This window comes from Pezoporus occidentalis, unplaced genomic scaffold (assembly GCF_034315485.1).
Source record: "Pezoporus occidentalis ecotype Australia unplaced genomic scaffold, CSIRO_AGI_Poc_V1 ctg114, whole genome shotgun sequence".
In the NCBI taxonomy this organism is placed as follows: Eukaryota; Metazoa; Chordata; class Aves; order Psittaciformes; family Psittacidae; genus Pezoporus; species Pezoporus occidentalis.
Window position 1 is genome coordinate 513,984 of NW_026912929.1, and position 11,822 is coordinate 525,805.

Here is an 11,822-nt window from a genome sequence, read left to right on the forward strand (position 1 = left end):
CCTCCTAAAGTAAAATGTCTGTGCTTGGGAGAGCCCTGTTCTAACAAATGTGTTAGGAGGCCAGCTCTGCATCAGTTACTCTGCTGTTGCAGAGCTTTGGGTAGAGGTGTTATTTTTGAGACTTACGAAGGAAAGAGCTGCTGCTTAGTTGAGAGCTCTGTGCTCTGCAGAGGATCTGTTCTTCAATGCAGTTACATGTGGGATGAGACTTTGTAATGACATGAAATACCTTCCAAAGGATGCAGTTACCTGAGATAAGTGTCTGACAACACGAGTTCATTGTGTTGTTGTTTTGATGGTCATTGTCTCGTGTGAGAATAAGATGTCTCTGCATGTCACTTCTATTTTACAGACGGGTTTTAAACACCTTCTGATGCTTACTGTATGAATGTCATTGCTCAAGCTTCTGTTATTGTGTTATGGCAGATTTTTCTCTGAATGCTTGCTGTTGATATGTCCTTTGAACAAAAGATACTGGCCAAAGGCCCTTAGAAGCACATGGGAGGAAAAGGGCAGGTACACTGAGCCTGCATTTGGGATCTGGAGAATTGCCTAACACCAGCTGTTCCGGGCTCTTTGTTGCCCCAGGTGTTGGAAACAGCTGGGTGTAGAATGAGAGGAAAGGCAGTGAATGGCATTGTGCCTCCCCTGGTCACAGCTATGCTGCTGAGGCTCTTGGGCTTAGGTCAGAGGGTTTATTTCTAAGGAAGTGCAACCAGTTTGATGTACTTGTGGAGTTGTTTATGGAAGTGAGGTATTTGTAAATGAAACAGCAAAGCATTTCTGATGAACATTGCAATTGTGCTCCAGGTATTGTTGTTAATCTGTAAGGCACAACTTGCAATATGAGTAGAGCCATAATGACAAACAGATCCTGCTTGTGGTGATGTTAAAACACAAAGAGAAAAAAACCTAAAGATCTTGCTAAACATCTTTTTTTTTTTTTTTTGCAAGTGAGAGTAACTTTGGATGAAAGCAAACTGAACTTATTGGTGAACAGGGCTTCTTATCTTGAAAAGCTAAAATACTCAGTTGTTCAAAGTACAAGGTAAAACCTCAGGATTCATTAAAGTCTAAGTTACTGGCAAGACTGAGGGCTTGCTTCTGCCCTGAGTGCTGTTGCTCTGTTCAAATCATGTGCATTACAGGTTCAGTAAGAAGGCAGCAAATGGCTTTACACAAATCAGGAGCTGGATTAAAGGCCCCGTAGCAAGGAAGCCCTTGCTGATGCTGTTGAGTCCTTGAGCACAGTACTGTCCGCAGAGCTGTGTTAATACAGCTTCAGCAGAGGCACACACTGCACAGGTCTCATACTAGAAATAACACGTGGGAGCTGTGCTGTGGTTTCCAAAGATAAACCCAAGGAGAGCTCGCTAATGCAAGCAGAGTAGATGTCTTCACTTGTCAGAGTTTTGCCCTTTGTCTCTGGTAGGTTTGCATTTGCCTTGTGGTCATGCAGTCTGAGTACACTGCGTTTGACTATGTTTAGATGCTTCCAACATTTCTTAGAAAAACAGCCCTGCCTAAACATTTCATAACTGATATTTTTATAACATCAGGGCTATAAAAAACTTTCTTTGTTATCCCTGAAATGGGAAGTGACCCTGTGTGATGTGCTGCCAGGTCTGACTTCTTCAGGAAACAGTGGAGTAGTGTGAGTGGTCCTGCCCAGCTCTGTGCCTGGCGGGAGCGCCTGGTGCCTCTCCAGCACTGGCGTGTATGTTCAGGCAAATGGCTCTCTGGGGATGAGCTGGGTAAACAAGGTGGGTGCGTTGGTGCACTAACAGTGTTTGAGGTTGGGGATGTTGCAAGGTGCTCTCTCGGTTCGAATTGGTGCAGCTGCCAGTCAGTGTGTCTGCCTCAGGGGTAATGAGGAGGGCAGCCACGGGATGATAATACTGGTCTTGGAAAGAGTTGCTGCTGTGATGCTGTTGAAGTGGCTGTGCCAGGGTAAAGCTCTGTCACCACAAGACCATGCACACATGTAACTGTGCCTCCCAGTGAAAGCTGGCACTCTTATGGCTTTCCCTGGGAAATTCCAGAAGACGGGAGGCATTGTTGGCTCTAAGAAAACCCGATGAAAACTCCTGAGGCTTATAAAATTACTGGTGTGCTATACAAACACAGATAGATGCTGAAAGTTTCTCTAATAGAAAATGGAAGCAACTCTCAGGCAGAGCTTACTCGTGAACTGATGTGGCTTGCTAAGTACACATTGGCTGGCAAGTCATATAATTGTAGAATCCCAGACTGGTTTGGGTTGGAAGCTCATCCAGTTCCAACCCCTGCCACGGGCAGGGACACCTTCCACTAGAGCAGCTTGCTCCAAGCCCCATCCAGCTTGGCCTTGAAGTCGACTCCTTATGTGAGGAGCAGTACAGCCCTGTGTGGAGTGGTGCTCCTGCGTGGAGGCACGGAGCAGATGTGTGTCCAGAGCCTTCTGACTGCGGTGCCTGCAGAGGTGGGTGCGCTGCCTGGGGCATGGGGTCAGGCTGGGGCACGTGGCTGTCCCTGCTCCCTGTGCAGTGAGGCTCTGCTTAGTTGCAGTTAAATAGGTTTCTAAATAGGAACGGCTGGTATCCGGGGTGGGAGTGGGAGGTTTTTGCCTGTGTGTCTTGAAGCCGAGTTGTGTATGTTGAGGTGGGTGAGAAGCTTCTCTGGGGATGCAGTAGCTGCAATGATGATTGAAGCTCAGTGATTTTGCTCTCAAAATACAAATGGCATATCAGGAGTGTTGTTTCCAGGAAATACTTTTGAAGCTTGACTTTGACGTACTCTTGCCGAGGTGGCTTGAGCTGCTTCTGTATTAAAAAACCCCAAAGCCCAACAAAACAAAGCCCCAGCAACCTGGTAACTTTTTACCAAATATGGCTCTGAAAGACAGGAATTAAACCCAAGCCCAGTGCAGCGGTTGGTGTGTGGGGTTGAAACTCCACTGCCCTGTTGCCCGCGGGTGCAGGTCAGCATTCCAGGAGTTCAGCTGATCGATCTGTTTTTCTGTAAGCAGTTTAGTTGTTTAATGCAGTTAATGCCCTTACGTGCAGCGCACGCCGTGGGTGCCTGCAGGTCCCTGCTCTTCCAGTTAACTGAAAGCTGGTCAAGATCTAAGGAGGACAAATAAAAATAGACCTGTGACCTAGAACACTTTGTAGTCTCTTTGAATTAAGTGCATTATTGTTCTCATAATGATCTTGAGACAAAATAAGTATGAGCTTGTTTTTAGCTGTAGAAAGTTAATGATTAAAGCTTGGGTCTAAAATTAGAGCAACTCGACTCTAAAACTTTACTGGAAGGTGCCGGCCGGGCCGTGGTGCTGAGGTTTGGCCCCGCTCCCATGCGTGCGTGCTGCCGTGTGGAACGGGGGGCAGCGGCACAGCCCGCTCCTGCAAAAGGGCTTCTCGGCGTTACTTTTCCATGCGGGAAGTCATCACCCATGTCAGACGTGAAACGTGCGAGTGTCGTTGTGAGCCAGCCGCTCTCCGGCCTGGCCCCGCGGGTCCCTGCGGCTGCGGCCGCTGTCCGGACGGAGAGGACCGCGCATGCGGTGTCACGGCGGGTTTCCGCGGGCTGTGCGCGCGGGAGGGGCGCTGCGAGCTCGGTGCGCGGCCGCGGGCCGGTCTCCGGCGCGACGTGCCCGCAACACCGGAGCGGCGCCCACCGCGCACTCTGACCCGCGCATGCGCGGCCGGTCGGGTGGGGCCAGCGTCCCCCGGGGCTGTCCGCCCCGCCCCGGGGAGCTTCCTGTTGGCTGCGGCGCTCCGGGGGCGTGGTCGCAGCGCGCCTTGTCTGGGTGCGCCCCGCGCCGCCCCGCAGTCCGCCGCCTGCGGGTAGCGGGTGGTGGTCGGTTCCGTTCGGCTCCGTTCGGCTCGGCGGCCGGTTTCGGCACCGGCTCGGCGTGCGGCGGCACTGACGGCCCCGCGCTCTCTTGTGTTTGCTTTAACAGACGGTTGGATCGGCATAAACACCGTCAGGTCCCGGAGACTGCTGGCTCTGAACTGCCTTCACGACTGTCGCCGCCTTCTGTCTAATGTACTACAAGGATGAGCCCAGCATTTGGAGCCATGGAAGTGGAGCACTATTCCAAGGGAGTTCTGCTCGAGCCTTTTGTCCACCAGGTCGGAGGACACTCCTGTGTCCTCCGGTTTAATGACAAGACCATCTGTAAGCCCCTTATCCAGAGGGAACACCAGTTCTATGAGACTCTCCCAACAGAAATGCGTAAATTCACTCCGCAGTATGAGGGTGAGTATCCAAACCTTAGGATGGGGTTGGGCTTTTTTTTTCTGTAAACACAAGCGTGCTGTGCTCTCTGTTTCCTCTGAAATCTCTTCTGTGTGGAAGAGATTTTAGGGTTTTCTTTTCGTCTATTTTGATGTTGTCTGAGGCAGGCTGTGGAGATGCAGGGTGGAAAGGCTTGCCAAGTTGGTGCTTGGGCTGACTATCAGCTTTAGAGTAGGGCAGCTCTGCTGGTGATAGCCCGTGTATCTCCCTTAGGCACAGGTAAGCAGCTGAACAGCTTGTGAAAGTTTCCAGTAATTCCCTGCTGCTTTCTTCTTTTCTTTCTTTTTTTATCCTTTTCCCCACCACTGGTGTAATGTTTGTGTACAGGATTTGGGGAGATTGGTTGGCATGTTTTGTGTAAACTCGGTTGTGCTCTCCCTTGTTTTGGGATTTCTCCTCTGACTCTCGTTTTGATTGCAATAAACACACGTCAGTAAGGTGTCTTGTTGGATGTTTGCAGTGTTGTTTCTGCCATTAAGGAAATGAAAATTCATGCCATTTAGGTAGGGAAGGATCAAGTAGCTGTGATGAAGCTGAGTCAGATGTTATGAAGGAGTGGAAATTCCAGTTCTCCTAAGAATTGCGCTAGTTAACAGAAACACTTCTCCTTCTCTTGGCTATTCCATCCACTGCCACCTGGTGATTAATAAATAATGTGTCTGAAGCACTTTTTTTAAGTGGAGTTGCTTTTTATGGCTGTTCAAATCAATGTGCTTTAAGGGTGATGAAGTTTTGCATACTGTGTGAAGGTGGCAGAAGACTTCAGAGGAGATCTGTCACAGTTAACACTCCCTGCATGCGTACAGAGACTTTTGACACATCTGACTGCAAGTTCTGTTGGACTGGAAGAAAATGGCATCTTTGATACTTCTCAAGATGTACCAGGACAACTGTACTAGTGTATATGGCTTTGGGGGAGTGTGGGGAGGGATTTAGGGGTAAAAGGCCTTTTGGTCCATCTCTGTTACTTTTTCCAGGATAAAGCCAAAGGCCGTTTGCTGCTTGGCTCCCCCCTCTTTCCTGCTGTCCTTCCTCTGTGGCAGCAGGACTGTGAGTCGCTGCTGTTGTGCTCCTGGCCTGGCTCTGGCAGTCTGGGAGCCACCATCCCAGCTCACAAGTGCCAGTCTCTCACCAGGAGGTCTCCCCAGCTAGTGTTGAGCTGCAAGAGCTGTGCTTACTGATGTGAGAATACAGAGAGAGACTGAAAGGAAAATTAAACCCAGCTCAGGGCATTGTTATGGCTTCTTCGTTAACCATGGAAACTCGCATCTGTCTGAGTGCTCCACTGAGGCTTTTGAAGTGCAGTGCTCTGGAGACTCGTGAGGGGAGGACAGGGGGAAAATGCTTTCAAGGTTCACCATGTTTCTGTACCACAGACAGGTCTGTTTTGTAGTGTGTTTTTGTTACTTATTTCATAAGACTGCTGCATAACCACTATCAATAAAATATATCCCAAAATGGACAAAAGAACTATGTATAATTCAACGTGGTGATTCTGAGTGGAAGCTGTGGGACTAGTTTCTGTTGTAATGTGATGTTTTCCCTGTTTTGCTCTACTTGCAAGTCTTGCCTTTCCCCTGGGGATCTATTAACCAGATCTTGTTTGGATAAGTGCTTTTTGCTTTGCTGTCACGCAAAACTTAAAGCTTTTTTGTGAGATGTTTTTGTGCAGGTCACTTCTCACTACAAACTGTTAACAAATGTTTTACATCTCACTTAGGGTCAGACCAGTCAGTTTTTTTAGATTAATAAAAGCATTTATTAATTGAAATTGTCTCCTGTTATTATTTGATTCTTATTTGGCTGCATCAGAGAGAGAAAAGAACCTTTTGTATCATTTTGTCAATATAATGAATTGCCTTTTATAAGGTGTCATTTTTGTCTAGGTCTTTTGATATTTGTTAGGTTGGCAGATGAGGTTTGGCCTGGGGCAAGAAAAAAACTAAGGACCAGGGTAAGAATAAACCCCAAAAGTTGCTGTATTCTCAGTGTAAACTCATATACTCTAAAAGGCTTTCTTACCACTTCAGCAATTCCTGATGGTCTCTGTCCTTTCTCTCTCCAGGTGTGGTGTCGGTGAGCTTTGAAGAGGATGAAGATGGAAACTTGTGTCTAATAGCATATCCACTGAATGGGGACCATGATAACTTAGAAAACTTAGATAATTCTGACTGTGAACCCAAAAGTAAACTGTTGAGGTGGACTAACAAAAAGACAGTGTTGTTAGAAAATGAGAAGATATCCAAGGAATGGGTCCGGCAGCACAGGAAAGAAGAGAAAATGAAAAGGTCAGTTTGAGGGAACTGGAATGTGGAGTGTTGGAGCGTAACAATTTTTGCTGTCAAGTTAGGATGTGGCCTCCAGAGAATTCCAGGGAATTCTCCAGAACTCTTTAACTTTCAGTTTTGGTTCTTCTCTTGTTTCTTCTGTTTTTCCTGACCTCTGCAGAGCAGATGGGGTCAGTGGTGAGACAGCCCTGTTGTGCTGGGTCTGTGCATTTTGTATTTCTTTATTTTGCTGTGGCCGATTAAAAAAGGTCAAATTTGAAGCTTCTGGGGAAAAAAAAATAATAAAGGGGGTGGAGAGGAAACCCCCCTCCCTGCAAAGTGCAATAGGTGTGAAAACCAGGTCAGAAATACATGTGTGGGAATCCTGCTTTATCGCTGTTAACGTTTTCCCCTTTATTCAGTTATGTGAATTGTGCTCACTGCATAGGGTGAGCTGTGCTGTGTGTGCTGGAAGCAGTGACCTTAGCAAAGGATAAATCTTACAGCTCCTTCTTGCATTACTGCAAGAAGTAATACAAGTAATGGCAGTAATTGAGGCAGGTGGAGAGTGCAGAAGTAGCATTACATGTTTTGCAATGTATTTGCCTATATGCTAATTTATATTAATATAGAAGTAGCTTTATAAAGGTTGAAATATTACTGATGGGCAACTTGTCCACTTGTACAGAAAGCAAAATAAAGCTGATGCTGTTAGTGATGGTCAGCAACGTAGTTTGTAAAGTTAAACCCACTGACAACTTTTTTAAAGTGCTTTTTTTGTACTTGACCTCTAATTTGCTGCTTTGTTCTGTTTTCTAGTCACAAATTGGAGGAAGAATTCGAGTGGCTGAAGAAATCTGAAGTCTTGTATTATACTGTAGAGAAAAAAGGGAATGTCAGTTCACAGTTTAAACACCATAATCCTTGGAGCATGAAATGCCACCAGCAGCAGTTACAGCGGATGAAGGAAAATGCAAAGCACCGGAATCAATATAGTATCCTTTCCTGAAAATACCTCAGGACAGTGAGCAGGGCTCTGGTTTCTGTTCCTTGTATGTGCCGGGTAAAGTACAGAGCAGGCTCAACAGCAGCATGGAGACTTTCTGAAGCTGTGATTGATTTGGTGACTTTGTGGCTATTCTAGCATGTCATAAAGTAGCTGGGTTAGGAAGTTCAGATGCTTAAGTCAGACCTACAAGTTGTGGATTAGTCAGTGTGCTGCTCTTATGGCTTGCTGTGGTTTGAATCTTCCACAGAGAACAGAGACTGCTGAAGTGCTTTTTAACTGCAGTGCTTCAGAGGTGGCATGAAAACGCTTCATTGTTTGTTAATGATACTGAAGCACACAAAATCCTCATTCCAAACCCCCATGAAAAGTCTCATGCTAGACAGGAATTATTTTGTAATTCCAGATCAGATGCCAGGCTATATTTCCATATGATCCTGGTTACTTTTTTCCCCATGCAGTGTGGAAATTAGCTTGTCTTCTTTAGAGACCAGTGAAACTGGAGCTAGATGCCCCTTCTGCTTTATGGCAGTTTTATGTGACTATAATTTGTGATAGGCTTCTGCACACTGGGCATATTTTGGGTGTGCTTGAAGTTAAGACTGTGGCACTGTGCTAATGGTTTCAAAACCTGTATTCCTCATTGTGAAGATTGTTCCTTAACTAAGCAGAATTCATCCTGCTGGAAAACCTGACATCTCGATATGAGGTACCATGTGTGTTGGACCTTAAAATGGGCACCCGGCAGCATGGAGATGATGCCTCAGAGGAGAAGAAGGCCAATCAGATCCGCAAGTGTCAGCAGAGTACATCAGCTGTTATTGGAGTACGAGTCTGTGGCATGCAGGTGAGAGGAAAAACAGTTATGTGCAGGGCAGTGGGCTTGCCCCCGCTTCTGCTAGTGGGGTTTTGGCTTATGTAGTCATCCATGTGTTACCATCTTGTGTGCTCGTTTCCTTCAGCAGCGGGAGTGAGGCTTTTGAGTGTCACCCGGTGAAGGTGGCAGCATCCACAGGAGCACCCTGTAGCACGTCTTCTGCATCACTGAATGCATTCTCTGAGCACAGCAGCAGCACTTCCAAGCTGTGTAGTGAAATTACCAATGAGCTGATGTTCCAGGGTAGCACAGGAGCCAGCTGGAAAGGGGGGTCTGGCAGTGCCCACGTGTTGAATACAGCATGTGGCAATTTGCCAGCATTGTTAAGAAGCTGCCAGTGCTGTCTCTGGCTTTGAAGAGCCCCAGACCTTTCACTGCTTCCAGTAGGGTTGTTGCAAAGGGCAGATGAGAAGTGGTTTGGTCAATGTGGGGAGACTCGTGGTCAAATAAGGAGACAGTCATGTGGACTTTCACCTGAGTGTTTTGTTTACCTGTGTCTGTATTCCTAGAGCGAGAGATGGAAAACAACTTGTTTGTGTTTGAGGCTTTTCTGAAGCCTCTTTCCTCCCATCCAGTCGATTCCAGGAATGCCAGCAGTGTTTGCTGGGACTTGTTCCACAGCATGACTGTTGGCATGTTTGGTGTTCAGCTCACTGTTTAACTTCAGGGAAAAGCATGAGGCTGAGGTGGAAGCGTGGGTGCTGTGCTTCCAGCCCCACTGTGCCGGGATGTGATCAGGGCCTGGTGGTTGTTCACATTCCAGTACAGATCTGTGCTGGGAAACAAAGAGGAGCTTTGGAGGCACCTGCAATCCCTGCTCAGCCCAGCTGCTGAGGCATTACAGAGCTGTGTGGGGCACAGACCATTCTGCTGTAGGAAGGAATCTTCCTGCAGGAGCACCTCTAATTTCTTCAAGTGCAGAGGCTGATGGGCACACCCCAGTTTTACATGGGAGTGTTTGCTGTCCCGTAGAGCCCAGTGTTCTGGGAATGACTGGTGTACTGAGTAGGGCAGGACGTGAGCTCGGTGAGCAGCTGTGCTGCGAGTTGTAGCCTGACTTTGGCGATCTTGGCTGCAGCTTTCCTAATCGCATTTAAACTCCTTCTGACATTCCCAGTGGAAAAGCCCAGGTCTTAAACTGAAGGAATTTTCCATTTCCTCTGTGCCTCCAAGTTCCAGAACTGCTGGATTTCTTGTTAGCGGTTGTAGCTGTGCAAGAGTAATATTTAAATGAGTAGTAGCACGTCATCCTGTAAAAGCTTTCCGTGGCATGACTTGTCTTTTGGTTTTATTCTTCCTCAAGGCTTTGAGTGTATCCCCAGCAATTCACCTATTCCTGTTCTCTTGTGTTTGTGCGTGCAGGTCTACCAGGCAGGCACCGGACAGCTGATGTTCATGAATAAATACCACGGAAGGAAGCTCTCGGTGCAAGGGTTTAAAGAAGCACTTTACCAGTTCTTTCATAATGGCAAATACCTGCGCAGGGAACTCTTTGAGTCTGTTATTAAAAAGCTGACTGAACTCAAGTCTGTCCTGGAGAAGCAGGAGTCGTACCGCTTCTACTCCAGCTCCTTGCTCATCATCTATGACGGGAAGGAGAGGCAGGAGGTTGCTGTCGACTCGGACCCGGAGGACTTGGAGGACCTTTCGGAGGAGTCTTCGGATGAGTCGGCGGGAGCGTACGCCTACAAGCCGAGCACCAGCACTGTTGATGTGCGGATGATAGACTTTGCCCACACCACCTGCAAGTACTATGGTGAGGACAGTGTGGTGCACGAGGGCCAGGACACGGGTTACGTTTTTGGACTTCAGAATTTAATAGATATTATTAAAGAAATAAGAGACGACAGTAGCGAATAAACTGTGGATGCACGTCAGTAGAAAGCACTATTGTGACTCTTTGTATTCCAGAATTATTGGCCACTTTCTGGTGGTAGGAATCTTTACAGGCTCTGCAGGGATGGTCCCCTCAGGGTCAGACTTGTTCAGAGGGCATTTACTTACATTGGTGCTGGACCTAGCACTGGCAAAACTTGGTATCCTTATTTATTTTAACTTTCTTAAACATTCCATATTTGATTACTCAGATACCTCTGTTATCCCTGTGTGTATACGTTCCAATAAAATTCTTTTTGTTCGTTGTAAGTGATGCTTCTGTTGTTGCTGGTGACTGAGGAGGATGTGGAGCTTGGCTCTTTCTGGTGCTGTGATGCTAAAGCAGCAGTTAGTGAGGAAGGCTGCCCTGCCTCATGCGACCAGCTGTGGAACAGCACCTCTGCTCCGAGCATGCTGTCATGGTGAGGAGCAGCACGTCCAGCAGAGCCAACGACCACCGGCCCTTTGCGGGGAGGCCAAGGCAGCAGGGCCTGTGTGGACAGTTGATGAGGGACCCAGCACAGGAGGTTGGATGAAAGACCTTCAGGGTCCCAGCCATAGTGGTACAACTGATGAGTGAGAACTTGTCTCTTAAAACATATCCCGACGCTAGCACAGGGTGCCCAGAGAAGCTGTGGCTGCCCCATCCCTGGCAGTGTTCAAGGCCAGGTTGGATACAGGGGCTTGGAGCAAGCTGCTCTAGTGGAAGGGGTCCCTGCCCGTGGCAGGGGGCTGGAACTGCATGAGCTTTGTTTGTCCTTTCCAACCCAAACCATTCTGTAATTCTGTTTCCCATTTCAGGCTCTCTCACCATGGAACCTGTTTCTAGAGCTGTTGACATTTTTTAATCTAAACTGAGCTGAAATACGTGTAAAACTCCTCCAGGATTAGCTGCAGCAGCAGCACCTGGGGCAGAGCTTGGAAGGTCGCAAGCCACCTAGTGCCTTCCTTGGGACAAATGAACAGGAAGTAAGTGTTGGAAAGTGAGAGGACAGTGAGTAACTGAAATAACAGTAACACCAAACCATGGGCTCTTCTAAAAGGGACATGTGTTTGCCCAACTACAGATAAATGCCTCCTCCCATCGTGAGGTAAGAACACAGAGTGTGGAGGAGCCGAGGAGCATGTGGGGATATTGTTGCCTGTTCAGGTGCCCAGGATGGAGCAGGAGCAGGCAGTTGATGCTTTGGTTGGTTGATGCTAGTGGTTGGTGGGGCCGGAGCCTCTCCCGCTCCGCTCTGGAGAGCAGGATGCAGCAGGAGTGCTGTGTGTCCACAGTGGGAAGGGACATCCATCCCCCCACCCCAGTTGGCTGCAGCTTCAGTTTTGTATTCCCTGGCTGCTGCTATCGAGTTCTCCTGATCAAAGTCTCCCCGATTGCTGTTGGGTGGTGCTCTTGCACTTGCAAAGAGGTTTCATTACCTTTGCTCTTGGAGCATTAGTGTTTGGTTGCTTTTCTTTTGTTTGTTCCACAGTGTTTGGGCACAAACCAACGTCGGAATTAAAGGGTTATTTT

General features: G+C 47.7%; 1 protein-coding gene across 1 annotated transcript; it reads left to right on the forward strand.

The window, feature by feature from the left end:
* Positions 1 to 3,851: 3,851 nt before the first annotated feature.
* Positions 3,852 to 10,576, forward strand: IP6K2 (inositol hexakisphosphate kinase 2). The gene is made up of 5 exons (XM_062636331.1): positions 3,852 to 4,242; positions 6,347 to 6,569; positions 7,368 to 7,543; positions 8,226 to 8,401; positions 9,794 to 10,576. Exons 1-5 carry the CDS (start codon positions 4,041 to 4,043, stop codon positions 10,289 to 10,291), a joined length of 1,275 nt encoding a protein of 424 aa, XP_062492315.1. The 5' UTR covers positions 3,852 to 4,040; the 3' UTR covers positions 10,292 to 10,576.
* Positions 10,577 to 11,822: the final 1,246 nt, after the last annotated feature.

What these genes read in the sequence shown, in the direction of transcription:
- IP6K2 (XM_062636331.1), top strand. Translation starts at nt 4,041, where the DNA reads ATGAGCCCAGCATTTGGAGCCATGGAAGTGGAGCACTATTCCAAGGGA. An exon ending in ATTCACTCCGCAGTATGAGG is followed by an intron (nt 4,243 to 6,346) that starts GTGAGTATCCAA and finishes TTCTCTCTCCAG; the next exon opens with GTGTGGTGTCGGTGAGCTTT. An exon ending in AAAGAAGAGAAAATGAAAAG is followed by an intron (nt 6,570 to 7,367) that starts GTCAGTTTGAGG and finishes TCTGTTTTCTAG; the next exon opens with TCACAAATTGGAGGAAGAAT.